Genomic DNA, 27,974 nt, shown 5'->3' with positions numbered 1-27,974 from the left:
CCAATGTTTCGGCATAGTTACAATTCTGAAGTGACAATGTGAGAGGTTAAAAAGTGACAGACGGATGTGTTTGGGAAAGGTGTACTGGTGCCTAGCGTTGGAATAAGCATGAACAACTGGGTGAGGTTGATTGCGCAGAGATGTTTTCTATCATTGTGTAATGTCATCAGCAAAGGGAAGCTGCTGAAGTGATGTGGTTCATACTCATGATGCGATTCACTGGTCCGCACCAAACAGACAAATAAAGCATCTTATACTGTTCCTTGAGAGGACTATTTCCTCTGCATTCATCCTCGCCTATTCATCATGAACTCAAACTGTACACGCTCGGAGCAGTGTGAACCTGTTGCGGGTCAATGACTTTAAAGAAAAATAAATAACTTGTAACCTGTCAGCACTGGGATTTTAACCTGTAAACTTCCAAACACAAGGCTGATGACTCTCGAGGGCGCCGCTGCACCAATAGACGTAGTAGTATTTTCTTCCTGCTCGCTTCGTATTCACACAGGCATTTCTAATATTGGACCAAAGAGATAAACAGATGGCCTCTTGGACACTTTCATCACACGTTTTACGTTACAGGACTTTCACAACTCTTGCAGCAATATTGTTTGCAGGACCGAGTCCACTTGGAGGGTGACTGGTGGTAAGATTAGCATCTGATAGAAATAGATGGTACAGAAAAGTGAAGATTTATGTTTAACACCGACCAACGAAGAGCTGCTACAAGTGTGCCAGCAGCCCTGTCGTCTGTCTCACCCTGTGTTTGGGCTGTGCTGCATTCAATTGTACTACTGCAGGGGTTTTTTTTTGGGGCTGATTCCTCCAAGAGTCTCGGTCTGCTTAGTGACTCAATGCACATTGTTTTATATATACATTTTCTTTATAATTAAAGAAAAAGATCTCCAGCAAGTATTTAAGTCAACAACAAGGTCCACCATCAAATTCTATTAATGTAATTCTGTTATATAGTTTGTTTGTTTTTTTGCCTAATGTTTTTGGGACTTAATTAAACCCGAATGATAAAAACTTAAACAACCGCGAGCAGCTTGAAAGTTTTGCGGACATGCGCCGAAATGAGTGCTTTTTGGACTTTGGGAGGCTACTGTTATACTGATGAGTTTTCTGTTTCCGTTAATGCTCAGTCGTGTTGTTGAACCAGTTGATGAATGTTATCACCTTGCATTGGTCACTGCATATGTAAGAGCCTTCGTGTGAACATGTAGAAGAGATGAAGAGAGGAGGCGATTGTCAGCCTTTGGAGATGCAGGCACCCTGCTGTCTATGTTGGAAACACTAATTAAAACAGTCAAGTTGGATCACAGAGGAACTCTGCTAATTGAATTCAACTCTTAGTTGTTTATTTTAGCTTGTGTGCAGTTTAAATTTAGAACAAATGGACCAAGAGCTTTCAACAACAGCAGAACTGTAAAGTCATGAAACTGTAACAGGATACAATTTTCCTTTAAAGTTATGTCCAGTCAAATCAGCTCTGTGTGGGTGCGTTAAGGATGCAACACCTTTTATATTGCTTTACATCAGGCGGCAGAGAAATGTAATCGGGTGCTTCATGAGCCAGAAATCGCACTATTCTTTTATTTGTTATGCTGAAAACATCTGTGGATGTGCGACCCTGCAATGCTCGTGCCATCAAAAGATATTCTTTATCACTTTGATTCGATCCAAACACATCACTAGAAAACCTCCAAACCTCCGGAGGATCAGAGGTCTGCAAAGGGCTGCGTTGGGGCAACATGGTTACCTATTCTCTTAATCTTTTCCGGTCTCAGGAAAATAAGGGATTAAAAGCCAGTCCTTCCAGTTCACAATCTATTTGGTGACGTTAAAACTGCAGCTTTGCAACTTTGGCTTCTTTCTTTTCAATCTGCTCACACAGACTCCGAGCTAATCCTGTTTCTTCCCAGTGTTAATCATCTGCTCATTATTATCAGTCATACTGCATGGTAGCCTGCATGCAGACTGGATTGTTGCTACCAGGAGACGTTGACATACAGAGACATGGACTGAAGCGCTGCTAACAAAGTGTCCTTCTTAAACATCTCACATCGTGAAAGTTTCTGTCAGGACTATATATTAACAAATAGCAGTGATTAACAGATTTTAAGCACAATTAAAAAAAGTGCCTATCTGGAATTGTTTGTGTGTCTAATTGAATCGTGAGGTGTACGTCTTGAGGTTTGGAGGACATTGCTCATCGTAGTGACTTTATCAGTTCTGGCTAATCCGAGGCGCTCAGGATTTATGTGACCAAAAACTTCAGCAAGTTTAACTGCAATTTAGTCATAAGGCACAGCATCCGGTGTTCTGTGCTTTGGCCCAAGGGTGGCACAAAAGGGGATTTGGTGGAGGGAAAAAAAACTAACAAAAAAATCATTGTCTGGTCTAGTAGAAGACGATACAGAAGTCTTTTTTTTTGTGTGTGTGTGTGTGTGTCTAGCCTCCTTCAGGGGATATCCATTCCTATTAAGAACCTCCCCCAGGGGAAGATAAATACCAACAAATACGGAGAACGTTTTACTCATATTTCTGTGAGATATTAATCTTTGTACTGACTGTTTTGTTTCACAGAGTGTAGATAAAGCAGTTGAAAATGGCTTTTTTTTGAAGACTTGGCCCTCTCAAAATGGGATCATTTTTAAGCTACAGGGAAGACGAGGCCTCCTCCAGTCTCACTGATGTCAGTTGGATTTTCAGTGCTAACAAAAGCCTCTGAGATGGCCCTTTGTATTACTGATAATATCATACTTAGAAGCTGAATAACAACCTGAATAACTTGTGTGGACTCATGTTCAAGTGTTGGGGGTGATGGATATTTTCCCTCGGTTTCAATTTGTATCTATCTTTTTTGTGTTTGCAAATCGTTGAGAGTTATGGGGACATTTTTAAACGTAACGCTCTCTACAGTTCAGAGTAGATGGACAATAACAACAATGGCTGCCTCCAGAGTAGCAAGATCTAAGTGCCCATGTACTCGCCATTGTTAATGTTCATAGCGTATTGTTCTCTGTACACAAGTGTCTGTGGTTTTCATGAGGAAAACAAAGAACGGCACCCACTAGTGGCCCTACATGAAAACATCTTCATTTTCAGCCTTTCTGAGTAAGCGGACAGTGTCATGTCATTCTCAATCCCCCAAAAATCTTATTTTGGTCTGTTCCAAAAGAATATTAAGCAGTCTTATATTGTGGCCTAAGATTTGTGGTCGTATGCTGTACATTGACTAATAGCCAATGGAACACCAAAGAATTGGCGGTACTATGTTGGACCACATCAACGTTCTTCCCCTACATAGATGACATACAAGATAATGTTTTTGCTGCATATTGAAGAACATTGCATGTTTCAGTCAAACACTGTCATTCCAATGTCTATGAAATCCACATCACGCATTGTTGTCGGTAAATTACTTATAGGGCTTCTAAATTTGCACAAACTATTCACTGCTTCATATGAGCTTTATCAGGTATTGGCAGAAGCATATTGGAGTGAAGCAGTAACCGTAGTTTATTCTGAGGTCTGGATTCAGGTTGCAGTGTGGGTGCTGATGTTGCTGCCCTGGTTACTCACTGTGGTTTTCACAATTTCTAATATCTCCAAATGGAAACCTGCAGATGCCCTAAAGCTGTGTTTTAAAAGATTTGTGTTTCATGCTGGTGGTGCTTCTGAATGAGGGCTTCCTCTTCCTCTTGTCCGGAGCCTAAAAACTTTTGCTTTAGCTCATGCTACAAAGACATTAAACACTCATATTATGAAACTCTTTGAATTGCTCTTGATCAAGCCATGTGCACTTTTGGTCCACGTTGTATTTCTGGATTAAATGTAGTGCAGATCTGTGTCATGATGTCCTCTTACTGTGAGGTTTTTGCCAAGTCTAATCAGCCACATTAGCTTTAGTGTTTCTGCAGTTTGTTAATTGCGCCTGAAGGTCTGGTAAACCTTAAAAACTATAATTAGGCTGTGGTCATTCTTCAAAACCTGCCATCCAACAGCTATTTAGGGCTTCTTTTGTCTGCCACATTGTTCTTTTGATTGTCCACATCATATTTACTGTGTTTGGTTGACTTTTCTCGGTAATTAGACTCAGGTAAAACCTGCAAGTGTAGAAAAAAGGAAAAACTGAGACACCCAAGATATTTGTTGTCCTTGAAACTTTATATTGTATTATATAATCAGCAGTACTTCTACCGAGTCACTAGGAAAATACAATCAGAAGGGATATAACGGTTTTCCGTGCTCAACAAACCAAGCAGTAAAACAACCAAACAGCAGCAGCTCAGTGAAGTGTCTGGTTAAGTGTTTTCTTTGTTGTACAACCAGGTTTCTGCATTCACACTTTTAATCTCGCAGTTCCATTAGATAATCCAATTTTATTGTGACCAATTTCCCCTTCAATGTCGTTGTGGCTGCTGCCCATATGTGGTATCATGAGAAATGCAAACTATCTTACAGCATGCTGCTTTAGGGTACTGTATGTGTTTGTGTGGCCACTTCATGAAAAAAATAAAAAAACTCCATTAGCATCTGGACTTTCTCCATGGATAGATTTAGCGGTTGGGTGATTAACCCTTAATGATGCCTGTAAATCCATCTGCCTTTGTCTACCAGCCACTGCTCTGTGGTGAATAATCGTAGCACAGACCGAAAATCAGTGATGTTATCACTGTCACAGGTTATTACACTAGTTTCAGATGATAATAACAGAGTAGGGGTGATTTCTTCAATTGAATGAATAAAGCTTTCATATAATCCCAATCTCATTTACTCATGCAAGGATGCGGGATCTTTAAATATTACACCCTATTATTCACATTTGCTTGTGGGAAAAAAATATGCATGAATAAATGTGTAATTTTCAAAGGAGCAGTAATGCAGCACAAACTCAAACAAAGAAAACAAAATCTGTGTTAGCAAAAAAAAACACTGATTGCGTTGGTGAATTTAAGTGATTAACAAAAACATCATCAAAAGTCACCCAATAAGCAGCGTTAGTGTTGCTCTTGCATAAAATCAATGTCACACACAAGGTCGTGCTGCTGCTGCGCTGCATATCAAAACAGTTATAACAACCAGACTGCAGCAGTGCTGCTATTCAATCCAACAGAACTACCTCTCGTGTAATATTGCTTAAATGTATTCTGCAACTGCGGAGCTTGTTGGATTCAACTTCTTTAAAAATGTATTTACATCCAACCCAATTTGCATGTATCTTCTCGTGTATTGCGCCGCCGTTATTCAACCCAGAAGGTCTTTTCACAGCAAATATTCTGAGTTGTCATCAGAGGAACCGCACAGATGCTGTTGATCAAAGAGTCTCATGATGTAATTCTATATATCAATTATCTGTAAGCTCTGCACTGTACCAGATATGTGAAACTCAATCAGCAAAGTTAATTAAGCCATATATATTTCATAACATCTGTGCTTTCTCTAGTTTCACATGTTGAAAGGTCCTACGGAGTATTTTGTCCAGGTAATCATCCTTATGATTACACTGAGGAGATCTATATATTGAGTTGAACCTCAGTTAAATACTTGACGAATCTATTTTACCGGTATTAAGCCTAATGGTAGTTTTGGTACTTTGAAGCGATGTCCAGGTGTGCAGCACGTAACATTGCTGTCCATGTTGACCACTTCATGCCAGGCAGTTACATGTCGTGCTTGACTGTTTGGTTCCCATTATATTCCTTGCGCGAAATATTTGTGCACAAGGCAGGCGGCTCTCTGATCTCTTTCAATTCTTAGCAGTTTTCTATTTATATATTCCAGTATCAGTGCAAGTGCAAAAGTCTATGTTACGTCTAAACAATGGCCACAACAAGCATTGTTTTTATAGGAAGTAGTCATTTGTACATTTGACACGAAAATAATTTTCTGCATAAATTCTGTTCTTAAAAAAAAAAGATGGGACCGCATTTTCACATATTTTACAGAGTTCAGATCAGCATGACTTATCCCTTACGTCGATTCAAATTGCTGTCATATTAACAGAAAGAAGCTGCTCAAGTAATGAACTTCCTCCTACTCTGAGCCTGAATTCAGTCCACTAGCAGAGCTTTTGTGACAGATTGCATCCAACTAATATAAAGTCTTGGGTGATGGTGTCATATTGTGCTTATGCATAAGAATACACTTACTCAACCATTACCAGGTCTTCTTGCTCGCCTGGAGGTAGTAGAGCCATTGACACAACATCGACATGGTACCACCTCGTCCAGGGAATCTCTTGAACTTTTACATTTTTTTGCATTGGGCACCATCAAACCCAATATTCATGTTTGCCCTGCTCTGATATCCATAAGCTCAACAGTGTAAATATACATCTCCTGAGCTGCTTAATTCTAAGACTGTCCTCACCAGATGGTTACTAACAGCATTTTAGGAGTCACTGGAAGTATTGTTGATGAGGGCTGCGTCACTGAATTAGTTTCAGACTGTGAGATCAAAACAACGAAGATGCTGAAATACTTAATTAAACGGAGTGAGACTGCGGATCTGACTTACATGGTGTTTAATACAGTGCTTAACCCCTTTAATAGCCTTGTATCCTATAATTTTGAATTAAAAATGTAATAAAAACACTAAGAAGAAAAGTATAACAGAATAAAATGTTATATCCATTGGCATCTGTCTGGCATCACCATTGTAAATGGTGCAATTGCATGCTTATTATAAGTCTTTCTGTGGAAACAGTTAAAATTACTTCCATACGAACGAACCCATATGATTCATTTAGTTTGGCTGATCCTCTGGGCTGTTATAGTTCCAGAGTCATGCATGCTTTAGAAGTCTCTTGAAGGTAACAGAAATATTCTCCATTGTGGACGCTGGGTCTTAATGAATACAAAATGAGACACGATCAGTTCTAATTATATTGCTAATATAAGTGTTAAAGTCGTGTTAATTTGAAAGCAGAGTCGTGGACTCAGGGTCCAGACAAAATGACAGATGATCGGCGAAGTCGAAAGCAAAACACTGCAGCAAGTTCTAATGAGACAACAGGGGACTGCTTGTCAAACATCTCTCAGAAGGGCTGCACAAACCTGCATGCACACGGGCATGCTTTACTGCACTACGTACACACATGCCCGCACAGAGGAAGAGATACAGGAAGTCGTGCATGCCGTACTTCACACAGAGTGATCATTACTGCTGCAGAATTACCATTTGCACTTGGACGTTCGGCTGATTCGCCACCGATATGGGATGGATTGTGTCTTCACCAAAACACGTCTGTCTCAGACCTGACGGATGAGCTTAATAGGTCAAAAGATTAAGCTGAATATTCCCCATGTCAGTCATGTCAATCATAGTATGGTGAGCTGCATGTACAATGGTCCAGCATAGCAGAGATTACTGCTTTGAAATGCGGGGCTAAATACCCCTGCATTACTGCGTTGAAATATAGACCTAAAAATCCAAGATTATACTTCAGTGAAATAAAGCCTTTAGGCCTAATCCATATTCAAAGTCTTGTCTCTAGCTGGGCTGCACGCCTCTATAACCTAGTTCTGACGGCTGTTATTGGGGAAAGCTGCTTTGTACTGGTCAGTTGTGTGATGAGGGTTTGGAAACAGTGTGTTGAGTTGACCTATATTTGGCTGCCTGCCCTTTCCGCATAGTGGAAAATCCAAGCTTCTCTTGTGTTTTGTTCTATAAGCAAATTGGGCTGCCGGGCATCTTTCTCTGCTCTCTGATCCAGTTGAAGCTTGGAAGTACTGTCAAGTGAAATATTTCATGCATATGGACCTTCAAGGCCAAAGTGAAGAGATAATCAGATCTTTATTCACATCAGCGTGAAGGCCTTTTTAATTGGTGGGAAAGTACTGTATTGTGGTGTGCGTTGGTGCTTTGTGAATACGTTTGTATTTTATATATGAATTTATTGCAATCACAATTCTAAGAGGCAGGTTGCATGTTGGTATATTGTTTTTTGATTTTTGCACACATGCAATCATATAAAAAAAATTACATTAACATAATACTGCATCAGTTACAATATTGATTTGTTCAACACAACAACATTCACTGATAGATTAAAAAAATAAAAAAAAGAAGCTATTTGGCTTATTGTTCTGAAGAAACAAAAAGCTAACTGGAAACAAGTATGTAAATAAATCTGACGTTCATTTATGAAATTAAATGATAGGCAATCGACACAGTCACTTATTCATTCGATATGCTCATAGACAAGGCAGAATGGAGTTGACAACAGGTGAAAATGTTTACATGGTTTATGGCTGCATCTGTTCTTAACACATCTAAAGGGTCTAAATGACCTCAGCTTTGACTAGAGGTTCTGTTGTTATTGTCATGGGAGGCATCTCGTCCTCACTACTTTTATTTGTGGACTTTATTAGAAGATGTTTTATCTGTTTTACAATTTCTGAGCTCCTGCAATCTTTTCTGAATAGTCTCCATTGTTCAATCATTTATTATTAAATCTGACTCATCAGATTTTATTTTTGGTCATGCTCTGATACCTGTTTGATAAGTTCTTCCTCCAACTCCATGGCATCACATTTCTTTTTGTGCCTGTGGTGTTTCAGCGCTCTATACAATTAGTCCATGGTGAATGCAAGCAAACAAACTCAGAATTGATACCATATCCAGCAGATCGTTCTCATGTGAACAGGGTTTATTGCGTGAATACATTTAATTGTGACGGTTTAAAAAAAAAAAAGTCCTTCATGTAGCTCCACCATTGCCAGACATTATGAACTTTTATATTCAGGCACTTTTATCATTGTAACTACAAAACTTAACAATTACTCATTTGACAGTGATAACAAGCTTTCAAGTTTCTTACTGAAGGAATGTTTTTAGAAATACAGTCTATTAGGGGTTTTTTTGTGTAAGAGACAAGCATTTCCAAGAATCTTCTATATTTTCATTCAGCTGCATTCCATTGTTCTGGACACACTTTCTTTGACTCGTTGATTTGGGTCTTACTCAAAATCATTACTATATTTTAGAAACCTTATAATTAAGAGAACTATAATCCATTCTACTATAATCCAGTCCACTCTTAAAAGAAGATATATGATATATACAGAACAAATATAATGAGAATATCACAGCTGAGTATATTTAGCAGGTCAATGAATAAATGGACTTCGGCACAGTGGTAATGGATTGTAACTCAAATTGTATCAACATGATTATGTGGTTAGGTCCTAATGCGGTATGAGGAACAGTGGCAGGTCACCGCTCGGCCTCAAGAAATGAAATGTCACTTCTTTAAAAAGGCTGTGCCAAGAGAGATGTAAGTGTTGCCCCTACTTTTTAAATTTGCATTTATAACAGTCATGGGGCCAGTGTTGGAATCTTCTCCGTGATATCCCTGCATGCATGACTGCATGAGTCATGCATAAATGCATGACTCAATATGGCTACAGTGAATACAGGATTTAAAAAAAAAAAAGAAAGAAAGAAAAAATCATTCTGTTGAGGGAAGATGGAAAACATCCGACTTCTGTAAAATACCGAGTCAAGATATTAGTGGGACGTCAGTAATAGAGTCAGTTTAATTCTTGTCCTCAGAGTACCTTTGAAAGTGAGGTTACTCCAGTTGTCTCTGGACTGAGCTGATTTCCCTCAGTGGCATTTCTTTTTCAGGATCCTATATTGCTTTACTTGATAAAGATATTAAAGGAGTGAACTTTTTAAAAGCTACGTAGTTTGTTGGTTGAAAAACAAGCTTGTGAGCTCACAGCATGAGGAAGTAAAATGATTTCATGAATGTTAAATGCCTATAAATTAACTGGAATTGCAGAGGTCACAAAAATATATATATATATATTTTCCATAAAACTTAAAAGGATCTTGAATAGTTCGATTTTGGTCGTACTCTAGTAGGAAATCACCTGCAGAAAAATGGAAATTTGATTGAGAAGTAGTGACTTTTTGGTCATTAACAAAACTTTTTTTAACCTGCTTGAGGATTTACAGCAGTCTCAAATGGTTTGTTAATTTCATTTAGGGTCAGATAATTAAGTGTTTCATGGTCTCATCAGTCTTGTAATATAAACAAACCACATCTGCTGTAATGCATTACATCGCTCCCATGTTAGTGCTGGCCTTCTCTCAGTACAGTTAGTACCGCTTAAAGGTTTGATAGAAAACATTTAAATGTTTGATGAGTGTTTCAGCTTACCACAGCCACATGATAACAGTAAAACAGTAAGAAAAACTTGCAGTGGTGGATTTGAGGTTGTACTCTGCTGAAAAAGACGGGCTAAGCAGAGGTGATAATGACACTGATGACATTGTGTCTCATGTTGCTCAGCAAAGAGTGGCTCACTTGATCGTGCCATGCAGTTATGATGCTACAGCCAGAGGACATAAAGACGGTAGTAGATAAGCAGTGTGATCGTGAATGCTCGGAGTAAGGGGCGGGTCGCGCGCGCGGGGTATGCTGGAAGGGCTCAGGTGCACCGTAGCGTTGCAGGTTCAAATCCAACCCGCAACCTTTTGGGTCATCCCCCTTCTGTCATCCTCCACTGGATGCTGCCTAATAAAGCAGAAATGTGCTGAAAAGACGTGGAGACACTGAAACAGGTCAAGTGAAGAGAAGTGGGCAGGCAGCGAGGGAAGAGGAGGAGAGGAAGTCTGGAGGCTGAAAAGCAACAAGAGAGAGGAGGGAGCACTGCAGGGGAAGGGAGTCGAAAAGGGACATGGTGTAAGTAGCAAGGTGGGTCGAAATGAAAAATTCACGACCAGAAACAGTGATAAGGGAACGAAGGAAGGATGCAGAAAAAACCGAAGTAACAGAAAAAAACACTCTCCAGAATGGAATATAAGTAAAGCCAGGTCAGCCATATTAGCAGCCTTCAATGACCATGAGATTGTTGCCTAGCAGCATGAAAAAAAAAAAAAAGAAAGTCTTTTCTCTTCTCATCTCCCTTCTTTGTTTCTTGTCACCCTCCTACTCCTCTTTTCTCCTCACCTCGCCTCCATCTCTCAACTGCCATCCTCATTCTCACTCCACTTCTTTTTCCCTTTCACCTTTCCATCCCTCATGCTGGCTCCACTTCTCTTACCTCGATGCAGGGCTTGTGCTGCCTCATGCCGGTTGTGTGTGTGTGTGTGTGTGTGTGTGTGTGTGTGTGTGTGTGTGTGTGTGTGTGTGTGTGTGTGTGTGTGTGTGTGTGTGTGTGTGTGTGTGTGTGTGTGTGTGTGTGCGCAGTTTCCTCATGACAAACCTTTCATCGGTGTGTACATCTGGCTGATGCCGCCGCTACACCAGCTCTGTGCTGCATCAGGATTACAAGGCACATGTGAAGCCTGTGTCCTCCTACGCGTGGTCGAATACAGGATGACACATGGCATTGAGCATGGAAATTGTGTGTGTTTGTGTGTGTATTCCATTCCCCTCTGATCTTGGGGCTTTCAGACTGACATTATGATACAAGGATTTGACTTTTTCAGTGGAAATGAAGTTGTTTAAACCACGTTTTACACTGATGTAATACTGATTAATGGTATTAATCATTTCTATTGTGGCCGTTATGAGTTGACTCCACTATTATTATCAAGTTGAAGATTTAACATATTTTGTGTTTTTAAATATCTGTATATTTCACATTCCTGGAAATATGACATATTTGGCTCAGTGTGGTACATTTGAACTGATTCAGATATAGCACAAGATGTATGGACTTGTGCCTGGTACAGAACAACTATATAGACATTTACTGATTCTGTCAGATGTTTGTTTGAGAACAATGACACTTTCTATTGGCTCATTTCTATCTGTCAATTACATAAAAAGATTAGACTAAACATGGTTCGGCAATATTTTCATATCTACCGTATATATCATGAAGCTTTGTTTAAAAAGCTTAAAACACATCAATGAGCCGCACATTTGCAAATTCCTACACTGTCGAACCTTTAGTTTGCTCATTTATCTCACTAAATACACACACACGCACACTCTCACACACACACAAACTTTATTTTGAATTAATCCATGCACCACTAGTTTATTTTAAGTTAATCCTATAAACGCCCTCCTCCTTCTAAAAAACACTCACTAGAACACTAAGCCACAGCTCCAGACAAATGTACTTTTTCTCCTGTTTAAGTACATTTTGATTAAACCCACAAAAAGTCATTTGCCAATAAAAACAAAACATAACTGTGTCGCTTGGTATGACCTGCTTTGAAAGATTTACATCTTCAGTGGAAGCCCTTGGGGTTTGTGGGTTTGGGTGTAGCTGAGGCCACTGTAGATGACATTGGTGCCAGTTTTTCAATTACATTGCAGATCGCAACAAAAATATAGAAAATTTTCCATCCTTGTATTAGAATACAAGGTTTAGAAACCTTTAGTTGGTCTTTCATATTGCTGGCACTTGCATGTGTCTAATAATAGTGTGCTGCAGGAGTATAGCTAGACTGAACACAGCTATTTTTGTCTAGAATGAGAGCACATGTGTGGCTTCTGATTAAGCAGTTCCGTACTTATTGTGTGAGCTGTCATTTCGGCATGTTGTACTTAATGGCCTCAGGTACAAATAATTGTCGCACCCTTTGCTGCATCTGCTCAGTGCCAGATGTGCACTTTACCTCTTTAGTGTAGTTCAAAACAAATGACTGTCTTCCCGAAGGCTGGCAATAGGTGCACACATTGTTGTAATTCTCTGAAATATACGTACCTCTGCCTTGTGGTTTAGCATTTAACTACCACTGCTCTTGGTTTTGTCGCTGTGGTCTCTGCAAAGTGTTCACCGACTTGTCACTGGCCTCGACTATCTGTCCCACGATTGTAGCACTTGCTAGAATAACTTTGGGCTGTCTATGAGCACGCACATAAACCAACATAAACTCCTCAAATGAGAAAACGCAGCAATAACCCAAATGTTGCATGAATTGAAATCACATATTAGGAGATGCATTCAAGCTTATTATGAATCCGAATCTGGTGGAGCAATGTGTCACTGTGTGTGTGTATTCATGGTAATAAATATGTACTCTGTGTGTATGCAATACTGAGAAGTGAAAGTGCAGTAAAAATGTGAGTTTCCCTGCCTAAACGATGGCATGCAGGAGTGTTTTTAATAATAACATGAGTTGTGTCTCCTTTTTTTTTTTTTAGGAGGTATGCCAGTGCCTGAGGTGGCGTCTGACACTGCCAGTGCTGCCACCATGTTGAGCCCCGTCCTCAACGCCTCCAATGGCGACGGCTCAGAGTCTGAAACCACCTCCGCCATCCTTGCCTCCGTCAAGGAACAGGTAAGCAGCCTGCAAGTGCATGTCTCTGTACGTGTGTGTGAGTGTGTCTGTCCATGCAAAATACAATGAGGTTTGTCACAATCGATGAAATGTGAACACCACAAAGTCGTGAAGATAATCATTTGAGTCATTTCAGAGCAAAACAAGGCAGCGGTAAACTGTAAACACAAATGATGGAAGGCCCATCTGAGCCAATGTGTCACATGTATGTCAGCACATTTTGATCTGTTAGCCGAGAGCCTTGGGCCACAGACGCACAGTGTAGTTTTGAAAATACCCTAATGTGGAGGGATGCATGATTTCCATATATTTTCTCAAAGTCTGAGCACTGTTGTTGCAGACGCCGTGTATGACAAGAGGCCAACATTAGGTATCCCTGGTTTTCTTCAGCTTCACTATTAGAGTCTCTTTACTGTTTTTTATGAATTAATTATAGTATAAATAACCATTAATCTGCTTGAATCTCTTCATGGATGAGTTGCTGTATTTTTATTTACTTCTGCCATGTGATGACTTGTGAAAATCAGAGGTCTCATGCTATACTAAGGCAAAATTACAGGTCGTTTAACCTGTGAGCCAAGTGACATTGTGAATTCAGTGGTGGCTACAGTCTGGCAAATGATAAATCTTTTCCTCTTGAGCTGTTTTCTGGTTCTCTTATATTTCGACTCAAATGAGTTGACTGTCTATTCTGCAGTCTGATCCAGAGAAGCAGTTGTTTAGTGTTTAACAGTCGCACCAAAAATGGAGAAATGCCTTTGTTAACGACGAGTAGATCATTCCTAACTAAAGTGTTCGAGCATCGGACACTTTGACATGCTGCTTGTGGTCCATCAAAACCAAGAGGATCACCACAGTTCCAACCACTGAGACGCATTAACGCACCAATTCCATGTAAACCTATTCAGCAGTTGTTCAAATGTTTTAATCTGGGCCCAAATGTCGAACAGATGGACCAATATTCCTCCCCCAAAGAGCCGCCACACAACTACTGTAGTTAAAGCCACTTTCACCCAGCTTACTGTCCAATAGGATAAGTACTAATGAGCACACTCCAAAATCCTCAGATTAAATATGATGTTAGGGTGAGATCTTATTATGTATTTAATCTTAAAAAGGAAGTTAACAGCTATTGGGCACCGCTGCCATATTTGTATGAAGTCTTTTTTGTGGCACTCACGAAGCTGTGTGACATCATTAGCTCTGCCTCAAGTGAGGTAAATTTACTGGATGTCGAAGGAAAAATAATTGTGTTGGTCTACATGAAAGTGTAAACACTCAAAGTTAGACTAACTAACCCAAACAATGCTAATGAATTTTAATCTATAATGTCAGACTGGAACAAGGTTCCAACTTTGGAAATCGGCTCTTTGGTCACTAGTGGCGAGGAAGAAATCTTTGTGGCTCCAACTATGATCAAAGACTTTTTTTTAATATGTTTAGGAAATAGAGCTATTAACTCAGTATAGCGAGCTAACCGAATGGCTGTGAATTATGCTTTTTGAATGCAAATACACATAATTCAAAGTTGAATAATTTAGTTCATAGCTTTATATTTATATGATTTTTTTAGGATAAAATGATCATTTTTGAATTCCTATAGATATTGCGTTTGCTTGCTTGTTATTGACGGTTGTTGTCCGTGTTGTCTTAGATCAACCGGCAGTGAGCCAACACTGCCAAACTGAGTGCATATTGCCACCTATCAATGTGATTGGAGCGATAAATCAATCGGAACAAAGAAAATATTCCAATTAATGGGCATGTAAACGCGGTGAATGTTAGCCGGGGCTGAGAAATGAAGAGAGTGAATTCGTGGGGAATAGGAGCCACCCTTATCTCGAACATCTCCACAAATGATTCACCCGAGTCTCCGACCAAACTGAAAGCACTTGCGGTGTGAATAATGTAAGTGCCAGGTTTTTGACAATGAGCAAGAATGTGTGTAATAAGAAAAACAGTATCTCTAGTTCAGTTTTGTGAAAGTGTCCATCGTGAGTCCAGCATGGTTGGGGGGGGGGGGGTTGCTATCCTGAGGCAGTAGAGTGCTCCTCTGTAATGACAGTAGATAGCAGCGCTATGGATGTTCATCTGTCTGGGACTGGACTGTGAGGATGATGGACAAAGATAGCTGGGGAAAAATACTGAAAGTAGAACAAAATAATGGATTCTACATGTTTTGAGACTCAGATCTTTCTACAATTTTGCTTCAAAGTTCCAGATGTCCATTCCTGGTCTGTGTAGGTCGCGAATAGGTGGACCTGTAGAGATGTAAGGCCTCAGCAGTATGATGAGAACAAATAGATATGTAAAAAGGGCTGAGGAGAAGAAATAGGAGTCTCATCCATCATCCATCCTTTATAAGTTGGGTGAGTTATATTTCATGTTCCTGCGTCATGTTGAAGTTATTATTGTATTTCTAAAGCAGTCATTTTTCACTTCCTTTCATACTTGTTTTTGAAGTGTGTAGTTTTCAATATGTTTGGGCTGCATCTAGTGTTTTGTTACCAAGCTATGAAAGAAATATTTAGGTAGTGTGGACCCACACACACACTCTCTCTCTCTCTCACACACACACACACACACACACACACACACACACACACACACACACACACACACACACGCTTTCTATTTAGTCTTGAAGATAACGCCAGGCATGACACACCAAAAAGATAAGCTTCACACACACACACTTGGAGACACAGACTTGGGGCCTGAAAGACGCACACATGTGCATCTGCATGCTGTCAATCACACTCTGTTGCTGCTGTCGACTCGCACTGGGAGATTCCCGCCGCCATTTTTCCTTCGTTTTCTTCGACCCACACGAGATTGATTAGCCATTTGATGCCGTGTTTTTCACATCTGTCAGCTTTTGTCCTCAAACCGTTCATCTCTGCTGTCATCACGTCTGCTATTGTGGGGGAGGGGGGCATAGTGTAAAGTCTGAAAGAATTTCCTTCCAGCATGACACGTAACTTATTTGAAAAATCAGACATATTGTGTTATTGGATGACAGATCAAGTGAAAGTGGTACTGGGTATTGATTAGCTGTCCCTCGCTTACAGCTTGTTAGCATTTGACAGTCCAGTTAAAAAAAACAAAAAAAAACCCAACCTCTAACGCGGCCAAAACCTGTCTTATCCTGTCAGCTAAAGGGATCCACAGCAGCTGAAAACAAACAAAAAAAGGCCACACAATGTGTCGTTCCTGTAAAATGTGATAAATGCAGCATGTCTAAATAGTGGTGCATTCTGTGTGGGTTCACCGAATTTCCATTTAAAGAAGGACATAGTGGAAATGTTGACAAATAGTCATTACATTTCATGTAATATCACTGATGATGGCAGCGGGAATATGTGTGAAATGTAGCATTTCAGAATAGCAGGTGTAAAATGAGGAATGCATAGATAATATTTCTGCAAAGGAAAATGCTTCTATGGCAGAGGTAATGGGGAAGAGTCATTGTTTCAACGTATCCCATGACAAATTGTATGTCTTGATTCAACTCCTCTGTCCGCACACTATAAATAACCTTCAGTGGGTTTATATGTGAAACCTGCTCTTCAGCCAGCTGTAGAGATAGTATTATGGCTCTGAGGATGCCCAATCTCTATGTACAATATGACCAATATGTACAGATGCTCCTCAGAGGATAAAGCATTATAGACTGTAACAAAATGTCACTATAATCTATAAAAGGGTGTGGCCATGGCGCTCCAATGAATATCTGATGGTTGTCCGTTAAACAGCAAGTGATGTGTAACTTTGGTAGAGACTGGTAGGGATATGAAGCGCATAAGGACACACAAAAATGTCTTGACACCCATACTCTAAATCCAACAGGAAGTTAACTGTGAAATTCTTATGTTGAACTCCTCCGATAGGGTAAATCTAAATGACCCAACATTTGGTCTGTATGTACAACGGTCCTCCTTCAGCGGTTCACAACAGGCTGTAACGCTGCTCTACATGCTGCAATGGGCCTAAAACTTTACAGGCGTGATCAAAGTCGTCACCTGATCAAATCCATATGCCAATATACATTAACAGACATAGTGCCACCTGCTGGAAACTGGAGGGATCATGTTTTACATTTGTCTGTGTTATTATTAACAACTTGATCGTAATAACCTTAAATGTTGTGACGTGAGTGTAAAATATTTTGATGATTACTCACGGTCAAAACTGTGGCTTTTCGTCAAAGGGGCGTGTCCGTGGTCAGACAGACACACGGGTCTTGCGGTGACCTGCCGGCCCCCAGTGGTGCCCCACTGAGAAATCTTACACAGGGTCTTTTACATAGAAACTCTGACTTGAGGTTTTGCTGAGCGGAGGGGGAGTGGGGGATCTATGCCAACAGATTGTCAGAAATGTTTTAATTTTTTGCACTTTTGAGTCATATTGCTAGCGCATCTTTCCTTTGCACTCTGATGTGCACAAAACCTCGGAATGGACCACGTTTCAACATGCGTGGGTGTGTAAGGACCTGTTCAATGCTGCTTGCAGCTTTAATTACCATTGTGATTACATGCTGCTGCTGTCATTTTGCCTTAAATACCAAATGCATCTTCACAGCACAGCTGAAGACTTGTCAAACAATATTAATGTTAAAAAAAAATGAAGCGATACTTTAGATAGTCTTTCGATTGTATTTTCTTGTTTTGCTATGCTTATATAACATTTAATTGCCTCGAAAGAAAATTAAGATGCTTAATATGTAATATAATGTTATAAGATTTCAGAATTAATTTGGAATAATAGACAGAAACTAGTTCCAGAAATTGTCACAGGTTGTTTCTCTGCAAGAGTTTTTTGCTACTGCTTAACAGGTTTATAATATTGGATAATATGTGACACATTGAACATTTATCCAGTGACAGCTACACTGCAGCTGAGTTTTTTTTTTTTTTTTTTTTTTTTTTTACATACAGAGCCACAATAATTAAAAGATTGTTGTGATCTGCAGTCGACTTTTTTTTTTTTTTTTTTCCCAGTCGTGACTTTCCCCGGCTCATAACAATTTTACAAACACAAAAACGCAATCACACAAAGCAAGCCCACAATTAAACTGTCTTAGATGGTGGTCCAGCTGAAAGCTTACCGTCGTTGTTCTGTTGTACTCTTGTTCTGTTCATTTCATAACTGGAACAAATTCATATCATATTACAGGTCGTACCTTCATTTCCATCATGCTGGCAACATGACCTCCTGCCGTGTTTTTACATGCAACAGTAGCGTTGCTGCGTGAGTTACAACTGAGAGGGGATGTTGTCAGTGGAGAAAACAAGAGAACGCATTCACGTATGCATGAAAGGAGGAAATAACCAAATGCAGGAGGAAACCGAAGTGATGCCAGTAACCAACACAAAGAGGAAAGACGAAAATCTGCCAGGTTTTTCTGATGGTAATTAATTTAACTTTATTGGCTGGTTGTGATGTTTCTGCAGCTTCTCAGCCACTGGATAATTATTGTGTTTCATGGTGCTCGGTGGAATAGTTCACTCTAATTGGCAGTACAGTAGAAAACCGATTCTTCAGGATCTGACCTACAACTCATCCGAGTCCAAATTAAAAACAGTTTAGCCGGCTGAAGTTATACATTCCTGTCCTCTGTTCTGCCTTTTCACGTACAGGCAGTGACACGGACCGAAGTGTATTGTACTGTATTGTACATTAATATATATTACTCACATATTTAGCAAAGCTGTCGTCTACTCCTGCAAATGCTTTACTGCTGACATGCAACAGTAAAAGGCAGGGTTATTAGCAGTTTGGGTACAATCACCCCATTATTAATTGTTCTCAATCTTGATGATTCATTACCTTTTTTTATTGGTGTTTTTAGGCCGCAGTCTTTTGATAATATTGCTTCTTTTTTCCCCTTCTCAAAACTACGCTCATCATTTGTTTATTAAGGATTAATTAAGATTTGTTTGGCATCGGCTAACTCATTAAATTGGTTCTCTTCAAAACTCACAACACAGTTGGATATTCACAGGAAGTGGTTTTCAAAATGGATTGAACTTTTGTTTAACTAGTAATGGAAGAGGGCATGCGAAAAACGGGAAAGCAAAATTTAAAGGATGAAAAAGAAGGAATTGTCCCTCTTCTCTCTCTGTCCTTTCCCTCAGTCTCTCTAGAAGAGTATTGGCATTTGAAAACACTGTCTACAACGGACTTGTTATTTCTAGTCAGAGAAAGACTCAGGATGAGAGCAAAGATGACAATTTGGTTCACTTCTCCAGTGTAGTGGTGCAGCTGTTGTTTGTATTCATACCAAAGTCACTGCTTACAAACCAAACCTCCCCCCCCCCCCCCCCCCCCCCCCCCACCCCACCCCTCCACCTGATTGCAGTGCCTGGTGACCTTTCAGTCAACACTTGTGGCAGATTGGCGGTTATACCATCAAATCTATCATTTCATTAAGGCATAATCAGCTGATACTGGGGTTTTGTTGCATTGCTGCTCATGACAAGGGCCCTTTTATAACCCCAGGGCAGGTTCTTCCATTGGACTACGGAAGTCATCAACTGAAAACCTTCTTAGAATCACAGCTTCGATCATAGAAGTGAAAGAGTAGAATCTAACTATTTTGAACTGTGGGAGGAAACCGGAGTACTGCCGAAGAAATCCATGCACACACTGGGAGAACATGCAAACTTCACACAGAAAGGCCCAGCAGGTATTTGAACACATGGCCTTCTTACTGAGGGGCAAGAGTGCTAACCACCCCGCAACCCCAAGATCTATAGTCTCACAATGGAATACTTCGAAATTCCTTTAGCTGGTCTTTAAAATATGTGTTTGATAAGTATAAAACTGTAGAATAGTCAAATAGAGAATAATCATAAAGTACCTATTTGTTCCTAAACAGCTGATAGACATATCAAGACAATATATGCAAAGTCCCTTAAAAAACTAAACAAAGAAAATATGAGGAATTTTACATTTCTTCTTATGAGGCAAGATCAAGAGACTCATACAGTGAGTTAATAAGTTGATGCTTGGCCTGTGGTGTTGGTAGATAAATTTGGGTAGATTTAGTGTGCAATGCAGCTCCACATGCTCACATATAAACTCTAGTCTGGCTTGTTGGATTTTTTATGTTTGCCAAGCCACCAACAGCAAGTCGTTGTTAGAAGGAGACATTTATGAAAAACAATGAAAATCTGAGTCCATATAAGAGATATTTGCCTACTTGTGAGTTTTTCACTCCTTGCACAGGGTGGCTGTTAACTTTATGTAGCTTGTAGTGACAAGGGAGACGGAGCAATGCATTGTGGGTAGCACCGTGCCAAGGGGTTGTTACATTTGGCAGTTCAATCTCTTTGTCAACTTTTTTTTCTTTCTTTTTTTTCTGTGCTGCCTGCCATAGACAGAAAGTAGTGTGTGACCGGGGATTGACAAGGGTGTGTGTGTGTGTGTGTGTGTGTGTGTGTGTGTGTGTGTGTGTGTGTGTGTGTGTGTGTGTGTGTGTGTGTGTGTGTGTGTGTGTGTGTGTGTGTGTGTGAGAGGAGAAAGAGAGAGAGTCCAGCGCTCCAGACTTGACTTGTGGTGTGCTGCATTATGCAGGAGGATGAGCAGATGGCTGACACTGCAAATGGAAAGATAGCAAACTTGAAATTTGATGAGCATCAGTCTAGCGGTGGATGCAAATTATTTCATTACATTAACAAGAGGAAGAGTCAGCAACGTGACCTGAACTGGGATTTATACTCGCGTACTGTGTGAGATATTTCTGTCTTATCACCATTTTTATTCCCCATATATTCCTCCCACAAGTTTTATTGGAAGATGATTCACTGTAATGTTTTTTTCTGTATTTCTTCTCTTTAACTATTTCAAAAGTCTCCGTTTTCAGAATTTGATTTATTTAAAACTTTTTTAATGTCAATTTGAAATGAAACCAGCCTTTGAACATCCTAATGGTAAATAAGAAAAGCAACTGGTGTGGAATCGTGTGATCTAAATGACATATAATAAAGAAACTGAAGCTGAGATTATCATCTCAGTGTCTGAACTGGAGCCTTTCTTCAGGGAGCTCGTTCCACATGTAGGTCACTGAGTTTATAAAGTGGAGCAAAATCTTAGACCACAAGGGGTATGAAAGTTTCTGTAGAGGAATAATAAGGAATTTCTTCAGCTCTCAATCTGAGGGCTCTGGTTGATCATAGTCTTTTTTTTTTCTTTTTTTTTAATGATCCTGCATTGGCTAGAATAACAGATGACCCCTCAGAAAGTGCATATTAACAACCGTCCTTGGTCAAAGTAACTCACTTCTTTCAGAATTAAAAAAATAATAATTAATTAGTGCACAGTTCCAGCATCAATAAATTAATTGTTTTTCACACGATATACCTTGACGCACCAGATGGGTCAGTTCTTCTGCAAGAATGAATTTGCGACCGCTAGCCTACAAGAGATGTTACATATCTAAAAAATGTAGTCATTAAATCACAATCATAGTAATGTAATATCAAACATATTTGTCTCTAAAGGTCTGGCGCAGAAAATATTTCCTTACCTCTGACTGATTGGAAATGCCTGCACAAATGTCAAACAGAAACGGCATGATCAGTACTTTTTGACTGACCATCAAATCTGTGTATGCAAGCGTGGAACACTTTCTTTCACGTATACAACACGACAAGTGGTAATGGGGTCCTTGGTAAGTGTCCGCGATGGATCGCCACGGTCCTCATCTTTACGCAATAATCCCCCTGCTGACTGTCACCGACTTGTTGTCGACTTTGAAAACTGGACTTTTGCTGATTAAAGTTCTTTGTCTGAAAAAAAACCTTCAGTTGCAGTCTCAACTCAGATGATCAAAATCATTCATCAAAACAGTTCTCAGCGGAATTAGTTGGTTGCCGGATTAATTGTTTCAGCTGTGTCTACATGAATTCCCGTCAACAGAGCTCAGATCCCCGAGCGTCCTTGATAATAACAAGTGGAGCAAGAACACTTGGGGTCCTTTGGGCTGTACTTGGCTGGATGCGGACTGTTGGGTTGGAGCTCTGCATGGGCCGCAACTGATTATTTGCTGCAGGAGTACAGACGAGGATGCAGATAAAACAAGTCCTGCTGTGATTTTTTTTCTCCCCAAGTCTTCCAAGTCTTTGTACTTCTTCTTTTTCTTTTTCTTTTTTTTTTTATTGAACGCACCTAATTAATTCAAGGCCAAGCTTTTATGAGGAAAAAGCCTTGTATGCTTCTTCCTTTGCACCTGAAGATACATTGTGGTCTTTTCCTCTCCCTTGTTGTTGTTCGGGAGGAAAGACGAAGAATGCCCGCTTGGCAATCCTCCCAGCAACAGGCAACAAACGGTGACAGAAATAACAATCCCACAAGGTGTTTCAATGTGATTAAAGCATCAATGTCATGAAAACTCCAGAGAACTCTTCGCCTTTAGGTATTTACCTCCGTGTCGTGGCCTTGAGCTTTCAACATCCTTCAGGCTTTCATTTGCTGCAGTTTGAATAAACAATTTCACCTTGATGCCGGCTGAACTGTTTTCCTATTTTGTCGCGGAATGAGCTCAACAAAGACGGGGCGATCTGAATATTTCAGAGTTGTTCATAATTTATATCCCCTACCATGCGCTTAAAACCGAGTAACGCATGAATTGAGAACGGCAACGGTGTCGAGTAGGGAGGCGAGACCAGCCGTAGTTATCGGAAATCGAGACGAAACTGTCTGGCTGGGGATGAACACATAATGAGCACCCAGAGAATTTTAAATTTCTTTAAATATTTTCCTTCTCTCGGTTATTTGTCCATGCGCTCATGCTCCCTATCTTTCTGTCTGTCACACATCTCTATGTTGGCTTGTTTGCCTTGCGCCTTCAGGACAGTTTTGTTACGAGCTCGATGTACCTAATAATTCTCCGTCCTGTAACAATAGCTTGGGACGGCAGCGATCTGAGTTTATACAGTCTCTGTGACATTTTCTCATCCAACAGCCCTTCTGTCTGAAACGTCTAAATGCCAAGCAGACACCACAGGGCACAATTAAACCACTTTACACTAGAGAGAGGGGGAGACTGCACCAGCTAGGACACACACACACACACACACACACACACACACACACACACACACACACACACACACACACACACACACACACACACACACACACACTTACACAATGCAACTTTGCGCCCCACAAAGCCCACCACTGTCTTACACTCATTTATTTTACTTTATGAATGGCTTTAATGGGAATGTCAGTAGCCAGTTTGGCCATGTAAGCACACCAACTCTCTCTCTCTCTGTCTCCATTATGAAACTCAACTTGGATCTGAATCTTTAGTAATGCAATCACTTGACAAACACTTGATTGGGAAACCTGCTCATTAAGACACTTAATTGTTGTCCTTTACTCTTAATTGCTTATCAAGCTATGATTTCTCTCTCTCTCTCTCTCTCTCTCTCTCTCTCTCTCTCTCTCTCTCTCTCTCTCTCTCTCTCTCTCTCTCTCTCTCTCTCTCTCTCTCTCTCTCTCTCTCGGATGTAAACAGTTGGAGGCCTGCCTCTGCTGTAATGATGGTCAGAAGGAATTATTACAGTTCAATGAAATATAATTTTCAAAACCTGTAGTTTCAAGGAAAACGACAATGACCACAAAGGTAATGACTGAATCCTCCTCGGGGGGGCTTCAGGACTGTCACAAGGCAGTCTCATTATCTCCCCAGATGCCGAGAAACCAGTTGGTGTGTGGACGGCCAGAATTGCATGTTGATTAAATAATTACTTGATTGACAGGAAATTAACTGGAATTTTTATTTTATTTTTTTTATTTTTTTAAGAGAAAAGGAAGAAATTTTACTTTTACTTCATCCTTTTCAATCCAAGACTTTTTCTGGTTACTTACTTTAGTTTGATAATGAAATCAGATTATAATATTTTTCAGTGTTGGTTCGACAACCCCCAGGTCCCATTCCAGAAAGCAGAAAACTAATTAAAAATTGTATAATTTTCCTCATTTCTTTTGTAAGATAATAATAAGATATGCGCCACAGCACTTGAACAAAAGGTGACTGTAATTATAAAGTAAGACTTAGATTTATTGTTTATTCAAACACGGTTTTCATTGACAACACGTGTTTTTGTACAGTGTAGGAAAACATGGAAGTCCTTGCATGTTACACAATCTCTACTTCAATCTTGAATTTCTTTTTGGCTAAACTGATTTGTAATTCAGAGATGTTGTCTTTTCACATAATCTCCTTTCTCCCTCAGAGTTGCAGACCGAAGCGCTGAGTAAATGCAGCTGATTCTTCTAGTTTTAGCCAAAATGCCCATCTTATCTCTACGATTATAGCTGTGGTCAGCCTGCCTGTAGCTGAACAGCCATGTAAACTGAGTCAATCTAAATTTGAATAAACAAACTACCGACTGGTGCTTTGCATGGACGCAGTCATGTGCTGGGCTGTCGTAATTGCTTCGCTTTGAGCCATTTTAAGAGAGACGAGGTAGACGAGTGACAGGAGGGAAAACAAAGACACCAGGGGCTGGAGGCATTTCCACAGAGCAGCATGTCCGTAGGAAGTGACTGGCACCTGTTGGAGGATATGGATTCAAGTTTTGAGCCAGATTGCATCTGGGTATGAGGCACTGCCTGCTTTTCACCTCAAGCCTTATCCCACAATTTGCTTTCTAATGGGGGCCGTTTGATTAAATATTGCTGCAGTGCTTTCCATTATGGTTTGCTTGGTTACTGATTCAGCAGTAGAAACTATATAATATAAAGTAATTACATCTGTTTGGGGAGCTTCAAAGCATCATTTGGTTACATTGTGGACATCCTGCTGAAATGAAATCCGTTTTTAGAGTTTGATATTCATATGAGTCAACTTCTCACATCACAGATCAGAAAAGTTTGCCTTATAATTAGCAAATCGAAACATATTTTTTATTCCCTTGAAATGATATGATTTCCTACTTGACTTTTTGGGGGTTACAGAATAAATTAAATATCAAATTGCAGTGAAAAGGCAAAAAAAATGGTCCCTTGCATGTTTGCATTGTTAGTCAGCACAGATGTTAGCCGTCGATAGTCCCATGTGTAGGATGTGTGTGTGTGTGTGTGTGTGTGTGTGTGTGTGTGTGTGTGTGTGTGTGTGTGTGTGTGTGTGTGTGTGTGTGTGTGTGTGTGTGTGTGTGTGCTGGAATTTATTTTGTTGTCCTCATATGGTCTTTGTATCTCTTTTCTCGGTCTGTACGATTTCATTGAGGAAAAGCAGAACTTGTGTGTGAAGGCATGTTTGAGTGTATGCATGACTCTTCTGTTTAGTGTGTGTGTGTGTGTGTGTGTGTGTGTGTGTGTGTGTGTGTGTGTGTGTGTGTGTGTGTGTGTGTGTGTGTGTGTATGCCCCCCCCCGCTCCCCCTCGCCCGTCTCACTCTGTCTCCATCTTCAGTCTGTCTTGCCCCCCTCCCAGAATCTCTTCTTGCTTTTCAGTGATGGTGGAAGAGGGGAGGGAGGGAGGGAGGGAGGGAGGGTGGTTGCAGATGGTCTGGTCAGAGAGAAAAAGAGGGAGGGAGGGAGATAGAGAAAGAGAGCGAGGCACTGAGTGACTGGAGAGCGGCGGGCTTTTTTGGCAGGGTCGGCCGGTGGGAGGGCCCATTGTGATGCAACGTTGCATAAATAATGCCACGGGGCTTCTAAATGCTCCGTTGCCATGGGGACCTTTGTGCCTGAGTGAACACTGTGTGTGTGTTGCGTATGTGCTGCATGGCCCCGGAGAGAGGGAGAGGGAGGGAGAGAGAGAGACAGAGAGAGGGGGGGGGGGGCAGAGAGAGAGGCTGAGTTGCAGTCAGCTCAAGTGACACTTGTGGTCTCTCTTTCTCTCTGTCTTTCTTTCTGCCTCTCTGTCGTTCACTGTGTCCTGACCCAGGACAGACGAGTGTTTGGAGGAGGGAGCCAGAGCGTTGTTGTTGCTTTTTGACCAGAGGGGAGCAGAGAAATGTGGGATGCCTTGTGTTTTTGTGTCTGTCTGTGAAGTATGGTCGTTGTCAAGGTACGTGACCTCACTGCTTACGGTCCTTTTTTTTCCCTTGTAGCTGTATTAATATCTTTCTAAGTGTTTGCGCCGGGGAAGTTTTTTCTCCCTAAGTAGATTCCATCATAGTGGCTGCCTCTTTCTCTGCAGTAACAGGTGTCTGCCTGTCAGCCCTGAATTGGAGGGAGGCAGAGATCGGAGAGGGGCAGGGTGGGAAAAAGGAGGGAGACGTTGCTTTTGTTTGGCAGTTTTTAAAACAGACTTAGATCTGAATTCTCACGGCTCGCCATCAAGCTGGTTAGTCAGCGGTCTCCGGCTGCCACTTTATGCTCCCAGCTTACAAACAACAACAAAACACCTTTAATGTTTCTGAGATGTTGCCTCAAAGTAGGTTTGTGTTTTTCACGTTTCCTTTTCGGAGCACGAACCGATTAGTGTGTGCAGACTGATTTTGCGTGAAAAGTCAGATCATACCGAGGGAACTGTGCAGTTTCTGTGCATGTTGTAGTGTTTGAGATGTAAATGAGATAAGCTGCTTTCTAGTACCTCTGTAGCCAATAGTTGGAGTCTATGGGCATCAGAGGATTGTGGTTTTTATCTTCAGATTCACCTTAAAGTAATGAAATCATCGACACTGAAGTCATCTGTGTGCCTCTGGTGGGTGATTGGTTCCTTTTATTTTTACCCTTCGGCACTAAAAAGATGTCAGCTTTTGTTTTCCCTTCATTTAAAATATGATTCATGGCCTGCACAGTAAATATGACCAAGTCAGCAGAGGTGGGGATTTCTTTCCTCAGTCTGTGGAGCAGCAGTGTTGCAGTAGGGACAGAAAGTCCTTACTGCAGTGTAAACACATCCATGTATCATTGTGCTGAAGCTGGGAAGATTCCTGTGCCTTTTAGTAATACTCGTCGGCAAAAGAGTTTGCAACCCAGCCCATGTTAACATCAACATATCTTTCGCAACTGCTTGTAAAATGTACTCAGTGTGTCCCTGCAGGACATGTACAACATGCATCTGCTGCGCAAAGCACTCAACTGTGACCGGCAATAGGAAGTTTAATGCAACACTGGTTAGTGAGTCTATATATTCACCATGGCACACATCAGCAATGCACCAAACAGTGACCAACGGAATCAATGCAAATTCATTTATGTGTCTGTTGTTACGTGCCCACATGTATGAAAGCCATGCTTCTATATGTGTGTGTGTGTGTGTGTGTGTGTGTGTGTGTGTGTGTGTGTGTGTGTGTGTGTGTGTGTGTGTGTGTGTGTGTGTGTGTGTGTGTGTGTGTGTGTGTGTGTGTGTGTGTGTCCCAAGTCAGCCTTGATGACGAGAAGATGGTGCATAATTACAGTGAAATTTGCAGTTTGATTTGTTAACTTATTACATTAATGATTCATTATAATCAAACTGTATCATTATGGGAGGAAGCCTGGAGCTGCCTCAGGCATCATCAACATTTAGGCTCCCATGGACCAGCACGGTGCTTCTCATCGGAATATATGCACCGTGCGCTTGCCCTAAATAGCATCAATAGACTTTCTTACTTTATTCAGGTCACTGCAGATGTTAAAAGTTGAATGAAGTCTTTACTTCTTCATTTGTTGTTTGCACAAACCAGAAAAAAAACACGACTCTCTGCTGCTTCATGAATATATACAAAGTGTGTTTTGGTTTCATCAGGGCCTTTTTGGTCTTGTA

General features: G+C 40.6%; 1 protein-coding gene across 1 annotated transcript in view; it reads left to right on the top strand.

Moving 5' to 3' along the window:
• ctnnd2b (catenin (cadherin-associated protein), delta 2b) overlaps nucleotides 1–27,974 on the top strand; it is a 160,516-nt gene that overhangs the window by 26,115 nt on the left and 106,427 nt on the right. The window contains exon 2 of the mRNA XM_080486606.1: nucleotides 13,124–13,260. Coding sequence (XP_080342732.1) covers nucleotides 13,129–13,260 — 132 coding nt within the window. The 5' untranslated portion in view covers nucleotides 13,124–13,128. The remainder of the gene's footprint in view (nucleotides 1–13,123; nucleotides 13,261–27,974) is intronic.

Source organism: Lipophrys pholis, assembly GCF_963383615.2.
Source record: "Lipophrys pholis genome assembly, chromosome: 1".
Classification (NCBI taxonomy): Eukaryota; Metazoa; Chordata; class Actinopteri; order Blenniiformes; family Blenniidae; genus Lipophrys; species Lipophrys pholis.
This window is presented reverse-complemented; position numbering and strand designations above follow the sequence as displayed.